At 35.9% G+C, this 14,693-nt stretch overlaps 1 protein-coding gene across 1 annotated transcript in view; it reads left to right on the top strand.

Moving 5' to 3' along the window:
* Positions 1 to 13,353, top strand: part of DCUN1D5 (DCN1, defective in cullin neddylation 1, domain containing 5) — a 14,990-nt gene extending 1,637 nt beyond the window's left edge. The window contains exons 2-8 of the mRNA XM_009999420.1: positions 2,472 to 2,563; positions 5,107 to 5,177; positions 5,568 to 5,659; positions 11,042 to 11,150; positions 11,239 to 11,343; positions 12,196 to 12,298; positions 13,043 to 13,353. Coding sequence (XP_009997722.1) covers positions 2,472 to 2,563; positions 5,107 to 5,177; positions 5,568 to 5,659; positions 11,042 to 11,150; positions 11,239 to 11,343; positions 12,196 to 12,298; positions 13,043 to 13,098 — 628 coding nt within the window. The 3' untranslated portion in view covers positions 13,099 to 13,353. The remainder of the gene's footprint in view (positions 1 to 2,471; positions 2,564 to 5,106; positions 5,178 to 5,567; positions 5,660 to 11,041; positions 11,151 to 11,238; positions 11,344 to 12,195; positions 12,299 to 13,042) is intronic.
* Positions 13,354 to 14,693: the final 1,340 nt, after the last annotated feature.

Here is a 14,693-nt window from a genome sequence, read left to right as displayed (position 1 = left end):
TGGGGCCCCCCCATCCTGGGGGTGGGCCGGTGCGTGGCCGCCTGGCACGTCCCGGTGCAGGGCGTGCTCGTACGGGGCTGCAGCCTCTGCGTTTGGCTCGATCACGCTCAGGGGAGATAGAGGAGGGAACTGCTGCCATTCCCTGCTGGGTTTGCCTTTCACTGTACCAGTCAGGCCTATTCCAGCATTTGTCCCCGTACTCGTTCTGACCTTCTCCGTGGAATCCGCTTCTCTGCAGCTCTCCTCATTTTGAGCCTGCCGGTACCGGGTGTCTACGTTAAATCGTCTCTTTTGGGGTTTTTTTTGATGGGTTTTTTTGTGTGTATTTTTTCTTGCAGTGAAATGGAAGGAGAGGTCAGCACACTCCAAAACAAAATCAGGAAAGGTTTTGCTGATAAATACAGGAATATGATGCATCTTGTTAATTGATTGCCGTTTAAAAACAAAAACAAAACTCCAAAACAGTTATGCCGTGATACCCAAAAATTACCATTAGAGTGATAACCATTAGCATGGTGTAGCAGGAACTTCCAATGTGGCTTCCTTAAAGTAACTGTTTGTCTTCATCTACTAGAACTTGTTAAATATGTCAATAAACCAGTAGTTATGACAAACATCCTGAGGACACAGAATACAAAGGACTTAGGAAATCATCACTACTGGAATGGCCATTGCAAGAAGCTGTGTGTGGCATATGGCCCATCTCATAGGTTGACCAGGCTTGAGCTTAGAAGTACCCAGGCTTTTATTTTGTTATTACAGTTCATTTTGGATAACTGTTCCAGGCCTCACTTTTTGGAGTAATTAATGATCTTTTAGTTTCAGTCTAAATTTATTCATAACCAGTTATTAACTGTTCTTGGGCCTTTCTTATCCTTTACATAATATTCCTTCTGCCTCATAGTCTATTTGGAGGGAGCACTTGTGTTTTCTCCTACTTTTTGTTAAACAAGCTAAAGTCTTCTAGTTTCTAACACCAGTTTTCAGTTTCCTGGTTCATCGTAGCTCTTCTCTGCATCTGTTCCAGTTTCAGTTCATCTTTCTTGAACACTGCTGACCAAAACTGTATTATCTTAATTTCTTTTACTGTAAAAGAAATATCTTTTGAAAAGCTCCTTAAGACTCTACAGGAAGCTTGTAGTCATTGGGCAAAAACTACAATGTAAATGAAAGTTCATACTAGCTGATCACAAAATGTTAGATACAAGAGCATTTTTGACATAGCATTCTTATATAACAATATATTGGTAATATATTTCAATAAAACCAGTGATTGCAAATGGATATATGTTAAACTGGATAAAACCAACAAGCAATAGCATACTGTATGGCTGTTTCTTTCTGGTGACTTCTGTTTTTAGAGGCAATTTAATGGATGTTTGTCTGTAGTACATCTTTAATTTTAGCTTTCAGCACATAAGGCTTCACCTTGGAGAGCATTGCTTTCTTTTCCAGTGAAGCTTAAAGCAACACCTGGGAGATAAAGTTATTCACCACCTCTCAGAATTTAACTGTTCTTTTCCTGCTTGACATTTCCATTTCATGCAGTGTAGGAGCTGTATCATTTTAAATCCTCTCATACAATTAGCTTTCACTGCATTCCTAGAAATCATCTTAGCTTGTTCTAAAAGTCTGTAACTTGTTTTTAAACAGAGTATGCACTGTGAAGCTGCTTCAACTCCCAGCTGACTAAAGACACTTCCATGTGGTCAGTGTTTTTGCTGGAAGAAAGCAGTTATTCTATGTATTCTTTAAAAGAATGATAAATTAGGAAAGTTGACTTCCTAGGCAAATTGGATTGTATGTCACATAATGAAGACAATGGGGGGAAGCTGTGTGTGCTGAGCAGTTTAAGTCTTACCATGAGTTGTATATTACTATTCCAGTATGTATACCGAATGTCTGTAGAATTTACATATATTTAGTTATATGTTCAATGTAAACAAATTGACCCAGTTTTCTTCTCAGATTTGGATGCTTAGCTATAAATAGCCTCCTTTTAAATATGTCAGACTCTGCAGCTCCTGTTGGCCTAAATGGGATCTGTGCATATTCAGCACTCTTGAAGATCATGCTGCTTATTAAAGACCTAACATTATATGCCTGTATGTCTAAACATAAGTAGATAATAAGGCATTTGAATTACTGAGTAGTGGTATTTTGACCATCTGTGTGTGGGTATTTTGATTTAATATCCACCAAATAACAGTATTTTTGCATTTCAGAAAAAGTAATAGTTGCAATAAATTGGGCTATTAAGAGGGTTGTATTTCAAGGTAATGTTATGTTCTAAGAAGTGTTGAAGTAGGATGACAGACATTTAACAAATTCAACGTCATCGTTAATGTATATTGACTTTGTGAAACAGTTTAAATAGCTTGATCTAATAATAAACAATTTGGAATTCAATTTTAAATTATTTCCCATTTCTCATAAAAAAGTAACACTTTTCATCCTTGTGTTTTTATAAGCTATTGCAGATCACAAGCCTCTGGTAAAGTAATAAGTGGAGAGGAACATTTTTCAAGCAAAAAGTGCCTGGCTTGGTTTTATGAATATGCAGGTAATACACAATTGATTCATATTTGAAACTAGTTTTGTTTAAAATAAGTTAATACCTCAAATATTATTTGCATTTGGGTTTTTTAATGCTGATGTAGACATGAAAAAAGTCCATATTTGCTTCCTGATAACTTGGATTAGTATAGCTTTTACTATTGCATTTTCAGTATTTATTCTTTTTTACTTTTTTGTTTTTACACTATACGTTATAAATTATCATGGCATTCTTTAAAATTAACTCATGTTAGATAGTACAGTGTTGAACCATGATATACTGAATTATTCTACTTCTTGATTTGAAATGGACAAGTAGAAGTCAAGGCACTGACAGATAGTTTAAAAAGAAGTTTCCTTATCTAGGTAGATCTTGTTTACAATCAAATGGGAAGGATAATAAAATAGTTTATGATGTAAGCCTCTTAGTTTTCTATTTTACAAAATAAAAGAATAGATGCTTCTATTGTTTTTCCTGCCTGAGGAGCTGTACCTTTTTTTGATATTCTAAATAACAAATGTTTCATTCAGAAGTGTTAGAAGTGGCCTCTTTCAAATACATCAGAATTGCTATCCAAGTAATAGTTACTTTCAGTAAATGCGCAGTGTATTTTGCAAAAATGTATTAGATTGTTATTGCAATTTATTTAGCAATTACACAGTTAGAAATTAAAGATCTGTAAACTGTTACTTATTTCTTGTCTTGTCACTACTTGAAGCCCATCATAACTAATTGGCTATTAAACTCATTATGGCCAGTTTTCAATATGAGATGACCTGATGATTTATCTGCCAGCAATTGGTTTGAGTATATTTACCAGAACTGATATTTTTCTTGCAGTCTTTCCACAGTAATGAACTACTCCTCATTCCAGTAATCTGTTTTCTAATTTAGGTTTGAGGCATCCTCTTTTGGAGTAAGGAGTCTTTTCTGAGGAAAATGATAATTCTCAGTTAGTTTGCTTCTGATAAGTGTCCCTGCACATACTTTTCAGACCTGTAAACATTAGATTTTTGTTGGAGAACTGGGCGTAAGAGGTTACACAGTTATACTTTTAAATAATCAGTAATCAAAATATGCCACATTTTGAGCATAAAATAGATTTCCGGTGAAATTATATACCATAGGAGATTAAATGTTTCCATTAAACAAGAAAACTATACGCACATATAGATACGAATTGTACATATATTTATAGGTCAAAAACTGTTTCACGTTATACTCCTCATTACCAGTGCAACCTAGTGTTTCTCTTTATAACAAACTTGCAGTTTTTTTAACACATCAATGTAAGGGCTTCTCAAAACCAAATGTCAGCGTTTCGACTTGCTTCCTTAGGCAAAATGTTCTTTGCAATATTTCTCAAGAGGTAGAGATTCATGATCTTAAATGCCATCTGCATTTTATTTTCCCATAAAAGTAGCCATTCCCAGTAGTTTTATTGACTATGTTCTTATCTCATATTGAGCAAGTATCCAAACTCCTAGAAAGAATTCTGCTTACACTAATAGCAGTGGATACAGATGAAGTGTAGGCAGGTATCAAGGGGAAAAAAAGAAAACTGTTCCATGTATGTAAAAAGTAGCAAACTTCGCTTAAAAAAAAAAAAAAAAAAAGCCTGTATTTTTTACATGGGTTCATATTCCCTAGAATAAGGTTAACACAGTGATCCAAGACACATCAAAATAGCATGTCAACAGGTCTTCTAATAGTATTTAGTTGCCCAGTAGGAGTGATTTTTGGAACAGGCTTAGACAGATACAGAGAAACAGAGCATTGTAAAGTGTGCTTGTATGTGCTGTTTAAATACTCTATTTTACTACATTTTAGAGGCTTTCTTTGCCTTAAAATAGAAGAGTGACAGCATAACAGTAAATGTTGTGGTGCTGATAGAATCACAAACCTTATTCTTTATTCTGCCTTGTACATGACTAACATGCTTAGCATTTTTCTGATTTATTGTTATCACTCTCCTTTTATTGCTCAGCATCATAAAACTAAACTTACATTATTTGAAGATTCATCCTCTTCTATGTTCGTGCAAACACATAACATTAGTACCATTGAAAGAGTAATATCTGTAATGGTAGCTCAGACAGAATTAATTTTTTATTATTGTTGATAAAATAACTCTTTGAGGAACATTATTCACAGAGTAACTTGAGCACTGAGTAGCGTACCCAAGTTATCTTAAAAAGAGGTGACTGCTACAGTTATTGGAGCTGAGCTGCATCAGTGGGAAACTCAGCGGAGTCTTGAAAACTCACATACACAAACTAAAATAGCTTGTCTACTGTTGTGGGAAGGCAGTGCAGATGTTTGAAAATTCTGATTTAGTTTTGCTTTTAAGTTCATAGTGTTACTTCATATGTTATATACATGTCTCCACATGGCAATTAATAGAATGGTTCTAAAATAAAAACTACTTTACAGTGTAATTCAGTGTTCCTAAAGATAGTTTGCAGTCTGATCTGATGATTGTTGTGTGTAACACTGGTGTGCAGTGAATGTTACTTAGATTTCAGTCTGGTTTCATTTTGGTTTTGAAGGTCCCGATGAAGTTGTGGGACCCGAAGGAATGGAAAAGTTCTGTGAAGACATCGGTGTTGAGCCTGAAAATGTAGGTTTCTTGCACAATACTAATAACTTTTTAAAAGGAGTATTTGATAAGATTAAGTGCTGTGTAAAACTCTTAAACTTCAGTAAGCAGAAAGCTGTTTTAGCTTCTTGCTTTTAAGAGTTGTTCTAAGATATTTCAGCTGAATGCATCAATTATGTATGACTGGTGTGTAAGGTTTTTTTGTTTTATACAGTAATACTTCCTTTTCAGAAATTAAAATTAATTTGGCATGCACATAGCTGTATTATTAAATGGTAACTTATAAAGTGCAAGCATGTACAACAATTGTAAGAATGTCTGAATGTTTTTTTTTTCTTCTTGAACTTCTAGAAATCAGCCTTTTCTTTCATACTGACTCCTTTTTCTCACCTTGTGTTTACCCTCTCCTAGATTATTATGCTAGTTTTAGCCTGGAAACTAGAGGCTGAAAGCATGGGATTTTTTACCAAGGAAGAATGGTTAAAAGGAATGACCTCATTACAGTAAGAGTGTTTTTACGTGTACAATAGAGTGTTCTAAGTTTATGTTTGAACCAGTAGCTTAATTAATCTTGCTGTCAGTTTCTTACACGTTGGCAGAAACTTGCTTTTAGGTCTGGTCTCAGCCAGCAACTCAGCTACGTTGCTCATCAAGCTGTGAATCTAATGAGTTTGTTCAAATGGTAACGTTTTGTCCAACCCTGATAAGTCAGGTTTTGGTGGCTCCTTTTTCTTAGAAAAAGTATGTTAAATATCGTTCTAGTTAGGAGACACAAATAAGTATATCTGGAGATACCCATAAGTGTATCTCAGCACTAGTATTCTAGAAAGTTTTTATGGATTTCTAAGCTTTATAGGCAAGGACTGCATTGATCATAATTTTGGTTATTAGTGTTATATATTAGAGGCAGGTCAGAAGCCATGCTTCATTATTAGGTTAAGCAACAGCTTTAGCAATTTACAAATAAACTTCTTCTGTTTGTTAGAATTTGTGATGAGATAATACTCCGCCTAAAGAGGTTCCTTTGTTCATGAAACTAATCAGCTTTTTGTGAGGCTCAATTCTGTTGTTGCTATTTGTTTTTCTTAATTAAACTACTTGTGGTTCATGAATGTTTTAAGGGTGACTTGCTATGACACTGCATTCAGTATTAAAAATGTCAGGGAGCTACTGTTGTAGCTAGGGCATTGTGGGAAAGAGGGTCTGATTTGACCTTTGAGGCTGGCACAATTGCCTTATCACTTGCGAGTTGGTTTGGGAAACTGCATTGAGCACATACCTTCTCATTGTTCCAGACTTTGGAGTAAGTGACTCTCACCTAACACTCTTGTGCAAATCTGGTTTGATTTGACATCAGGCTTCCGATAGACACGTTGATTGTCAGAACCTCTTAAATTTAGTAAGAGCTGGAATGATTAAATTGCCTGAAATTCAGGACGACAAATAATAAATTCTAGGTGTGTAACTTTTTAGATGCAGCGAATGGGTATAATTTCATCACTTCTCTGACCTACTTTATACCCAAATGGAAGCTCTCAAGAGTTAGCCAGTCCAGCAGAATGTCGGCATGAAGATGTTTGAAATTTGATACCTCTTCAGAGCCAGTATTATAGACTTTGTTTCTAATAAACTGCTGTGGTTAGAAGTCTTCTGGTTCTTTTAAGAACAGAACTGGTCATGCTGTAGGCTTAATGTGTTTAAGACAGAAAATATGGTACTGCTGTGTGTTTTTATATAAACATTCTTGTGATTGGAGCACTTGGCTAAGCCTAAACCAGTTAACCTGTATGTTTTGCTTCCCCTGAGTGTGCTCTAATAGCAGCAGTCTGTAGACCAAGCAGCTGGGTAAAGCAGAGACCAGTGACACTTACATAAAGGAATTCAAAATTTCTTGGCTTAATAAGAGAATATAAATCTGTAACCTTGTGCCTTTTGTACTTGCTGGGCAGGGAGGATCATAGCACAGGATTTCATCTGGAATGGGGGAATCTAGTTTCTCTTGAAAGGTTTGACAAAAGTTCTGAAGGAAAGGATTTTATGCTCTTAAAGTAATAGATTATTGTTACATTCTTGCACAGCATTTTTTAAATTTTTTATTATTTTTTTTTTTTTGCATGAAGAAATGACCTTAAAATGCATTAAAACCCCAGAGTGTATTTTACTTAGTCTAAGTCAGAGTTATATTATAGAATTCTTATTTCACATTGTGCCATGTCACGTAGGGTAATTACAAGAACAGAGCTGGGTGGAATTTGGCTCCATAGTAAGATACCTGAATGTGTGGTTTAGGTGGAAGAGCCAAATTTCTTAAACTCTTTTTGGAGATCTAGTCGTTGCAGTGGAGCCAAGAGAGGAATTCAAGTTTCTCTAAGACCTAGTGACTGGTCACCTGAATTTCTCTTAGGGGTTGGTTCACTAGTCCTCTGTGAATGGTGACATGTAAAGCTTTGACACCAAAATCATTCTGCAGTTAGATGCCAACATTTGGGTGCCTGAATCTTGAAGTGACATTCTTTTGTGTGTGGTTATGTGATATGTTGACAAAGTTTGTTCTTTAGAAAGAAGGAGAAAAATAAATATGTGATAAGGTACACACTGAAAATTAAGGTGTATCAAGTATTAAGTAGCAGTATGAGACTTACGAAAGTGACGCTTGTAGTATATTGTGTTGGTAGTGTGAATATACATATGCACCTTGTATATATATTTGTGTGTGTGTGTATATATATATGTGTGTATATATATATGTATATATACACAAAAGCTGGGCACCTGAATCTAAATTGAACACTTGAAGTACTTTTCACATCAGAGAGAAGCATGTACCTCTGCTGGGCAATTTATTTCAGCTATTTTAAACACCTCCTTAGGATGAAATGAATAGTCCTCAGGAAGTGACTGTTTATCTACATTTGCTTTAAAGCCAGCGAAGGGTGAATAACTTGGAGTTGAGCATTTAACTTTACATATTTGTGTTAAAGGAGAAGCATACTCATTTATTTGTCATTGGTAAGCTTTGCAGACCTGCAAGTTACAAAAGTTACAAAATGGTGAAGGATAAAGGATGACAATTTATTATTTTATTAAACTTCACAGAAGTAGTTCTTTGAACTAGGTACATTTAAATAGTTTCTCATCTAAGGAAGTGAACTGTAAGCAGCTGTTTTGGCTAAGTAATTCCCTCTGGCTATTTTTTTAAACCTTAGAATATGAGCCAATTCTACATTAAACTTCTCTACATTAATCTTTTGAAAATGAATAGCTGGTTAAAGGGGAAAGAGCCAAGTAAGATTGCTACTGAGGGAAAGATAAGGTCATGATCTTACATTTTTAGATACAAGAGAAGCCATGTGAGAGAGAACAGAGAGGCAGGAAAGAAAGGTTTAATTTCTTGCTGTTTGCAGAATTATTAGTGAAAACAATTTACTTGCATTGGTTTTAATGATAGCCTAATATCAGCTGCTATTGAGCATTTTGCTCTTTATTGCCTTTTTTCTGTTAATGTTTGTGAGGCTAACAAAGCATAGTGTAAATAACTTTCTGATTCCAGTATAGCATTCAGTGTGTAGTGGAATCTAGATAATTTCTGGGCATGGAAAAGATGTCTCTTTGCCCTCTTAAGCCATTGTTTTCTTGGACCTCTGTATGCTCCAGTTATAACATGGAACCTACATTTCTGAAGATCCCATCTCAGTGCTTAAAAGCAGTGGATGGGCTAGATGAATATAATTTCCTTTTGTGGAGGGCTGGATGATGGCAACGGAACTTTTTTGCAGATTACAAGACCTTCAAGCGACTTTATATACTGCCATTAAACGCTTTTGGTTTAATGTTTGTATACATCTTAGTAATTTTTCTTTTACTGAAAAGACAAGCATGTGTTAATAATAATGAAATATGAAACATTGGAATATCTGAGTAGGAGTTACTGAATCATCAGTCTGTCCATGTTAGCTATGACTCAAATGAGCTCTCTATCAAAACAGGACTGCTTTGTGGTGCTAATTTAAGTTTTGGTATAAATATTATGTAGGGATGTGAAGAAAATGTAGTAAGCTAATATCTAGTTTTGTTGATCCTTGAGGTAACATTTAATTCTATCTTTCAATAAGGGTAGTTCAAGAAACCACATCTTTTTCTAGTCTCTGTACAGTAGTTTGGTGTTAACTCACTTGTGCTCATTAGAAGGTTGTTCTGACTTAAAAAACACTGTTAGGAAGATTATCCTTAGTATGGGTAACCTCAGCCGTCTTGTCTCTGGTGCAGCCACACAGCAGCTATATATCCATAGAAGAGGTGTTCAACAGCTTCTTACCACATAGTGTGAAGAAAATCAGTGGCCAGATGTGGAAATGCCTTAAATGGATGTAATAGAGATTGTTCCTGAGTCGGGCTTCAGAGCGTAGTGCCTGTCTGTTAGTGTGATCTGTTTGACTGTTTGAACAATTCTAACAAAATATTTTGAAAGAAATTTAAGCATACTGATTGGATAGCTAAAGACAAATTAATTTTATCTGTAGTTGAATTAACCAGAGCTTTATTAACAAGTTCTATTTTCAATTTAATGCATGGTTTATTGCAAAATGTATTAGTTCTTGTCACCTAAATATGCAGCCTAATAAGTGATTCTATTTATTTAGCACTGATCTTGATTGGGACTCAGTGCTGCTTTCAGTAGATGCTACTACAGACAAGAAATAAACAAAGACTCCATCGACTGGAGTTGCTGTTTCTCTTACCACAGCTGTTTGGAGAGGGGCAGAGACATGCACACACTGGCTGGCAGACTTGAGGAACAGGAGATATTGGCTGTGGACAAAGTACAGCATCTCAGCAAGCTGCTGCAGTGCTCCCAAAGGGCCCTTGCTGTGGACTGCTGTGACAAGTCCATAAGGAGCTGTTAAAGATGCAGGTGTATCCTCTGAGAGGCAGGCTGCTAGAAGGGGGACACATAACCAAAGGAAGTATTTATGTACATCTGCATTTCTGGAAGTATTGCTTCTGTCACATAGGATACAGGGCAAGGTTGAATTATTTTTTTAATCATGGCAGCTATTATTTATAAGAATATATAAGCTATTTATAAGAATAAAATGTGATATAACAAGTCCCTTCGAGTGAGTTTTTCCTGGAGGAAAAATGTGTAAATTACCTTTTCCTTTGTGGCAAATCTAACCTGTTTTCTATTTGGAAGCAAAAGTCCTTGCTAAATAGGATACATGGAGGTTATCTTTTCTGCCAAAGTGTTATTTTTGCCAAAGAGTTATCCTGTCAACTAGCAGACCTGTACGTTCTCATACAACCTGTGAGTTTACAGTTGAGTAGCTACTGACTGATCCAGATGGCAGGCCTATCAGAGCTTGCATTTATCCATCGAAACAAAGACTTGTATGTTTTGCAAAGTGCCTGCTCAATCCCACCGCTTGTAAATAAGCAATCTTGAAGCATGTGTTTAGGGTTTTTTTCTCCAAAATCGTATGGCAAGAAGCCCTTAATTACAGCTGAATTTTACCACATTAATGCGTACATAATACTGTTTTCTCTAAAGTTTTTCAGTGATTGAAAGATAAGGTAGTGCTGGGTATGAATATAAATTGCAGAATATGGGATAAAAGGACTATTTGAGAACTGAAGCAGACTTTGTATTACATTACTGATACATTTTTTAAAAAACTTGCTTGCAGAAGCCAGGCATTCATCATTTTAGGAAACTGCAAATGTTGAGTGTATTCAATGTTCTTCAAGTCACTTTCACAGTATTACTCCTTCTACATCTGATGATTGTATTTTGGTGAATCTTATTTTTTATCTTTGCTGGCTTTTTTTTCATTACCCAAATATTTTGTTTTGATATTCCAATGTAATTTGGTTTTCTTTATTTTAAGGTGTGACTGTACAGAGAAATTACAGAGTAAATTTGACTTCTTGCGGTCACAACTGAATGACATTTCATCCTTTAAGAATATCTACAGATATGCCTTTGATTTTGCAAGGGTAAGATTTTTGGAATGTTAGAGGAGTTCGTATTTTAACCATTCAATGAGTTGTACTTGAGTGGATTTTTTGCTTTCTTATACCTTAGGATAAAGACCAACGAAGTCTTGATATTGATACTGCAAAATCCATGTTGGCTCTTCTGCTTGGAAGAACTTGGCCACTGTTTTCAGTATTTTATCAATACCTGGAGGTACATGTTTCCTTGACTTTCTGAATGATGGTATAGTACTTGGGCTGTTCTGTTAAAAAAATTAGGGTTTGTGTTGTTTTGCTCAAGAAATGTATCCCTATTGCTCGTCTTCCCTTGCTTAATGTGCTTATGAAACAGTGGTGTTCTTGCATGCATCACAGATCCTTTTCTCCCTCCCTGTGCCACACACCCCATTCTTTTATCAAAGGCAACTAGAATTCCATTTAATTAGACTATAAAGGTAAATTGTAAATTAAATAATGGAGCCCCAGTAGTTTCTTCAGCTGCATCTTTGCTGAATTTCATGTTTGCTTTGTGTAGATACAGTATATAGGTACTTTGAGCTCTCACTGTCTCTGGAAGAGTTTGGTCAGCTCAGCTGCAAGTGACTTAGTAAAGTGAACGTGTGTAGGCTGTGGAGCATGTTGGGCCTGAGACTATTCCATGGATTCACATTAGTATTAACGTTGAAAATGGATGTCCTTATTGTGATCTGGAGAAAATAACATTTCTGTAAGCATGCTCTTCGGAAATATATCTGAGCTAGATATACCTCACATCAGGGCAAGAAGAACATTCACCAGATTTTGAAGCTTAAGATTGGTGACTTCCTGATTCCCTGGTATTTTGGCTTTGATCTTTCAGTAAGCCATTTTATGTAGTTTCAGAACTATGAAATATGTACATGTGCAGTATTTTTAAACGTGGAAAACAAAGTAAAGAGTAGCCGTTGTTACACATTTAATTGTTTGTTGGGAACTGATTGAAGATAAAATGAGATAAATGGTAAATGAGATGCAGTATTACAAAATGTCACTTGACATTTTAATGTTCTGAAATTATTTTCCCTAGCAATCGAAGTACAGAGTTATGAACAAGGATCAGTGGTACAACGTGCTAGAGTTCAGTAGAACTGTCCATGCAGATCTTAGCAACTATGATGAAGATGGTGCATGTAAGTATTCATAACACTTTTTGCTTATTTAACTCTTACTTCAGTATTTTCAATTTGCATTTAAAAAATTCTATAACAGAAACAATACTGTAAGGTAGAAAATACTTCTTCTCCAACCATGCATGGAAAAAGTGTCCTGGTCACCATCCGTCTTCAAACTGCAGATATTAATTGTAGTGAGTCAGGAGTATCATGATGTACTTGAGCCAACTTACATTCAATTTGGGATCTAGTGAAGCTGCTTGCTACATTAAACTAGACTTGCAAATAGAATTATAAACAACAAACTCTCATGTAGTACTAATACAGAATAAGCTCTAGTTAAACTAACTGTAAAGTAGCCTAGCTCCTGGTGCTTGGGGTTGAGCTCTACACTTGCCTGATCATAATATGACTGAATTGCATTAGGCATATGATTTTGGCCCCTGTTCTAATTATGTGCAATTTTGAAAGCTCTACGAAGAAAGAATTAATTGTACTTATTTATGATATAACCTTATTTTTATGCTATCTGTTCACCTGTCAGATGTCAGAAACACTTTTATTCATAGTTCTGTGTGGCGTTACTTGTGCACTTTGCCACTCTTGGATTGAAATGTGTGTAGTAATCTTTGAGTCTTAGTAAGTATTTTACTGAAGGATTGATATGGATGTTACTTAGACCAATAGTTTTAACCTTCATACTTTAAAATATTGTATCTGAAGACATTGGCAAATATAACTTCAAGTTTCATCCATTTGCAGGGCCTGTACTTCTGGATGAATTTGTTGAATGGCAAAAAGTTCGTCAAGCATCATAGCAAGAATTCAAAAGAAAATGCAGAAGTTTTTTGGTGCCCACCTGTACACAAACTAATGAGAAAAACAAAGGATTGCATTTTCATTCGGAAGAAAGACTGTACAGTAATTTTTTTCCTTTTTAAGGAAACTTCCTTGCTGTGACATGGGCATTGAACCACACCTCTTTTCAGACTGAAAGTTGAAGTTCTTGTTTTGAGTCTTATGTTTATAGCATTTATTTCAGAACAATAAAGATTCAGATTTGTGACAAAGGCCTAAAGCTGAAGAATGTCCCTTGAATGTGAGTGTGGTGTCTATTTTTAAAACCAAATCTTTAGGATTATCTTTCTCAGAAGTGCCCTTTGCTATGAATTTTTGAAGACCTTAAAAATGCTTAACTGGCACTGTTTGCTGATGGTATGATTGTCTTGTGTGACAAACATCAGAAAGAATGACTGGGTTTTGGACCCCTGGGTGGGAGTGTGTTAATTTGCATACTAATTATTGGTCATGGGTTGTGCCACAGTTTTCAGCTCCTTGTGGAGAGATAAAGGCCTTAAACTCTTTTGTTCAGTACCCACCCAGTGGCATGGCATTTAATGGCAGGCCCTTTTAAAGCACGAATGTGTAGAGCATATGGCTCTATAGCAGGATGGCTACTTGCCTGTACTACAAATGGTGAACACAGACACACTTTGGTACAGTAAGGCAGCTTCACATTTTTAGTACAATTTAGACTTTGGACTGCTTTGTATAATAAGTGCAATTTATATTTTAAAAGGGAAAGCTGGAAAGGACTTGGTTTCAAGGTTTCTTTCTTACGTGTTTTAGACTGGAAGCATTCACAACATGACTTTTTTTGATCTCCCAGGATGCTTTTCATAATATGTAAGTCAAAAAGATCACCTACCTTTGACCTGTATATAACAGGCTATTAATTTTTACCCTATTGTTCCATTTATTGAGTCCAATAACTGCTGTGATTGCCCTTTTAGGCACTCAGTATTCATGGCGACCTTTTAATATAGTAGAAGTTTGTTACTTTGCATTCCTGCCCAGGAAACCCAATGCCACCCTTGAGAGATTTTAGTGAGTAAATAGGAGAAACCAAAACAGAATGAGATAATTAAGCATGTGTAACTTTTACTTTATTTTATAAATATATGGTGTAGACTGTGATAATGTCATGAGACTCAACCAGTGATCAAGGCCTGATTGTGCCAGATATTTCAACAGCTTGAAATAAGAATAGACAATGTAAGCTAGGCATGACTTGAAGATCTTTGCCTCAGGGAAATGACTACTGTTTTGCACATCCCTTATTCAGACTTAAAAGCATGAGTTTTCTTATCCTTAAGGAAAGCTTCATTCCCAAGATGAATTTTTTTTAATGTTTGGGTTTTTTACAGGGAAGGGAAAACAAAAGGTGTGAGGACAAATAAGTGGGACAGACTAGTAGCCTGTGCTCTTTTTCAACTACAGGCGACCACTCTTGCAATCTGCTCTCCAGACCTGCTTGCTGTGGGCTGCAGGAAACAGTGCAGTGGTGGTCCATGGGCTGTTCTGCAAGTCATCTGGTAGTGCAGCTGAACACAAGAAACTTGCATCTGCACAA

The sequence above is a fragment of the Chaetura pelagica genome, unplaced genomic scaffold, assembly GCF_000747805.2.
Source record: "Chaetura pelagica isolate M959 unplaced genomic scaffold, ChaPel_1.0 scaffold85, whole genome shotgun sequence".
Taxonomy (NCBI): Eukaryota; Metazoa; Chordata; class Aves; order Apodiformes; family Apodidae; genus Chaetura; species Chaetura pelagica.
This window is presented reverse-complemented; position numbering and strand designations above follow the sequence as displayed.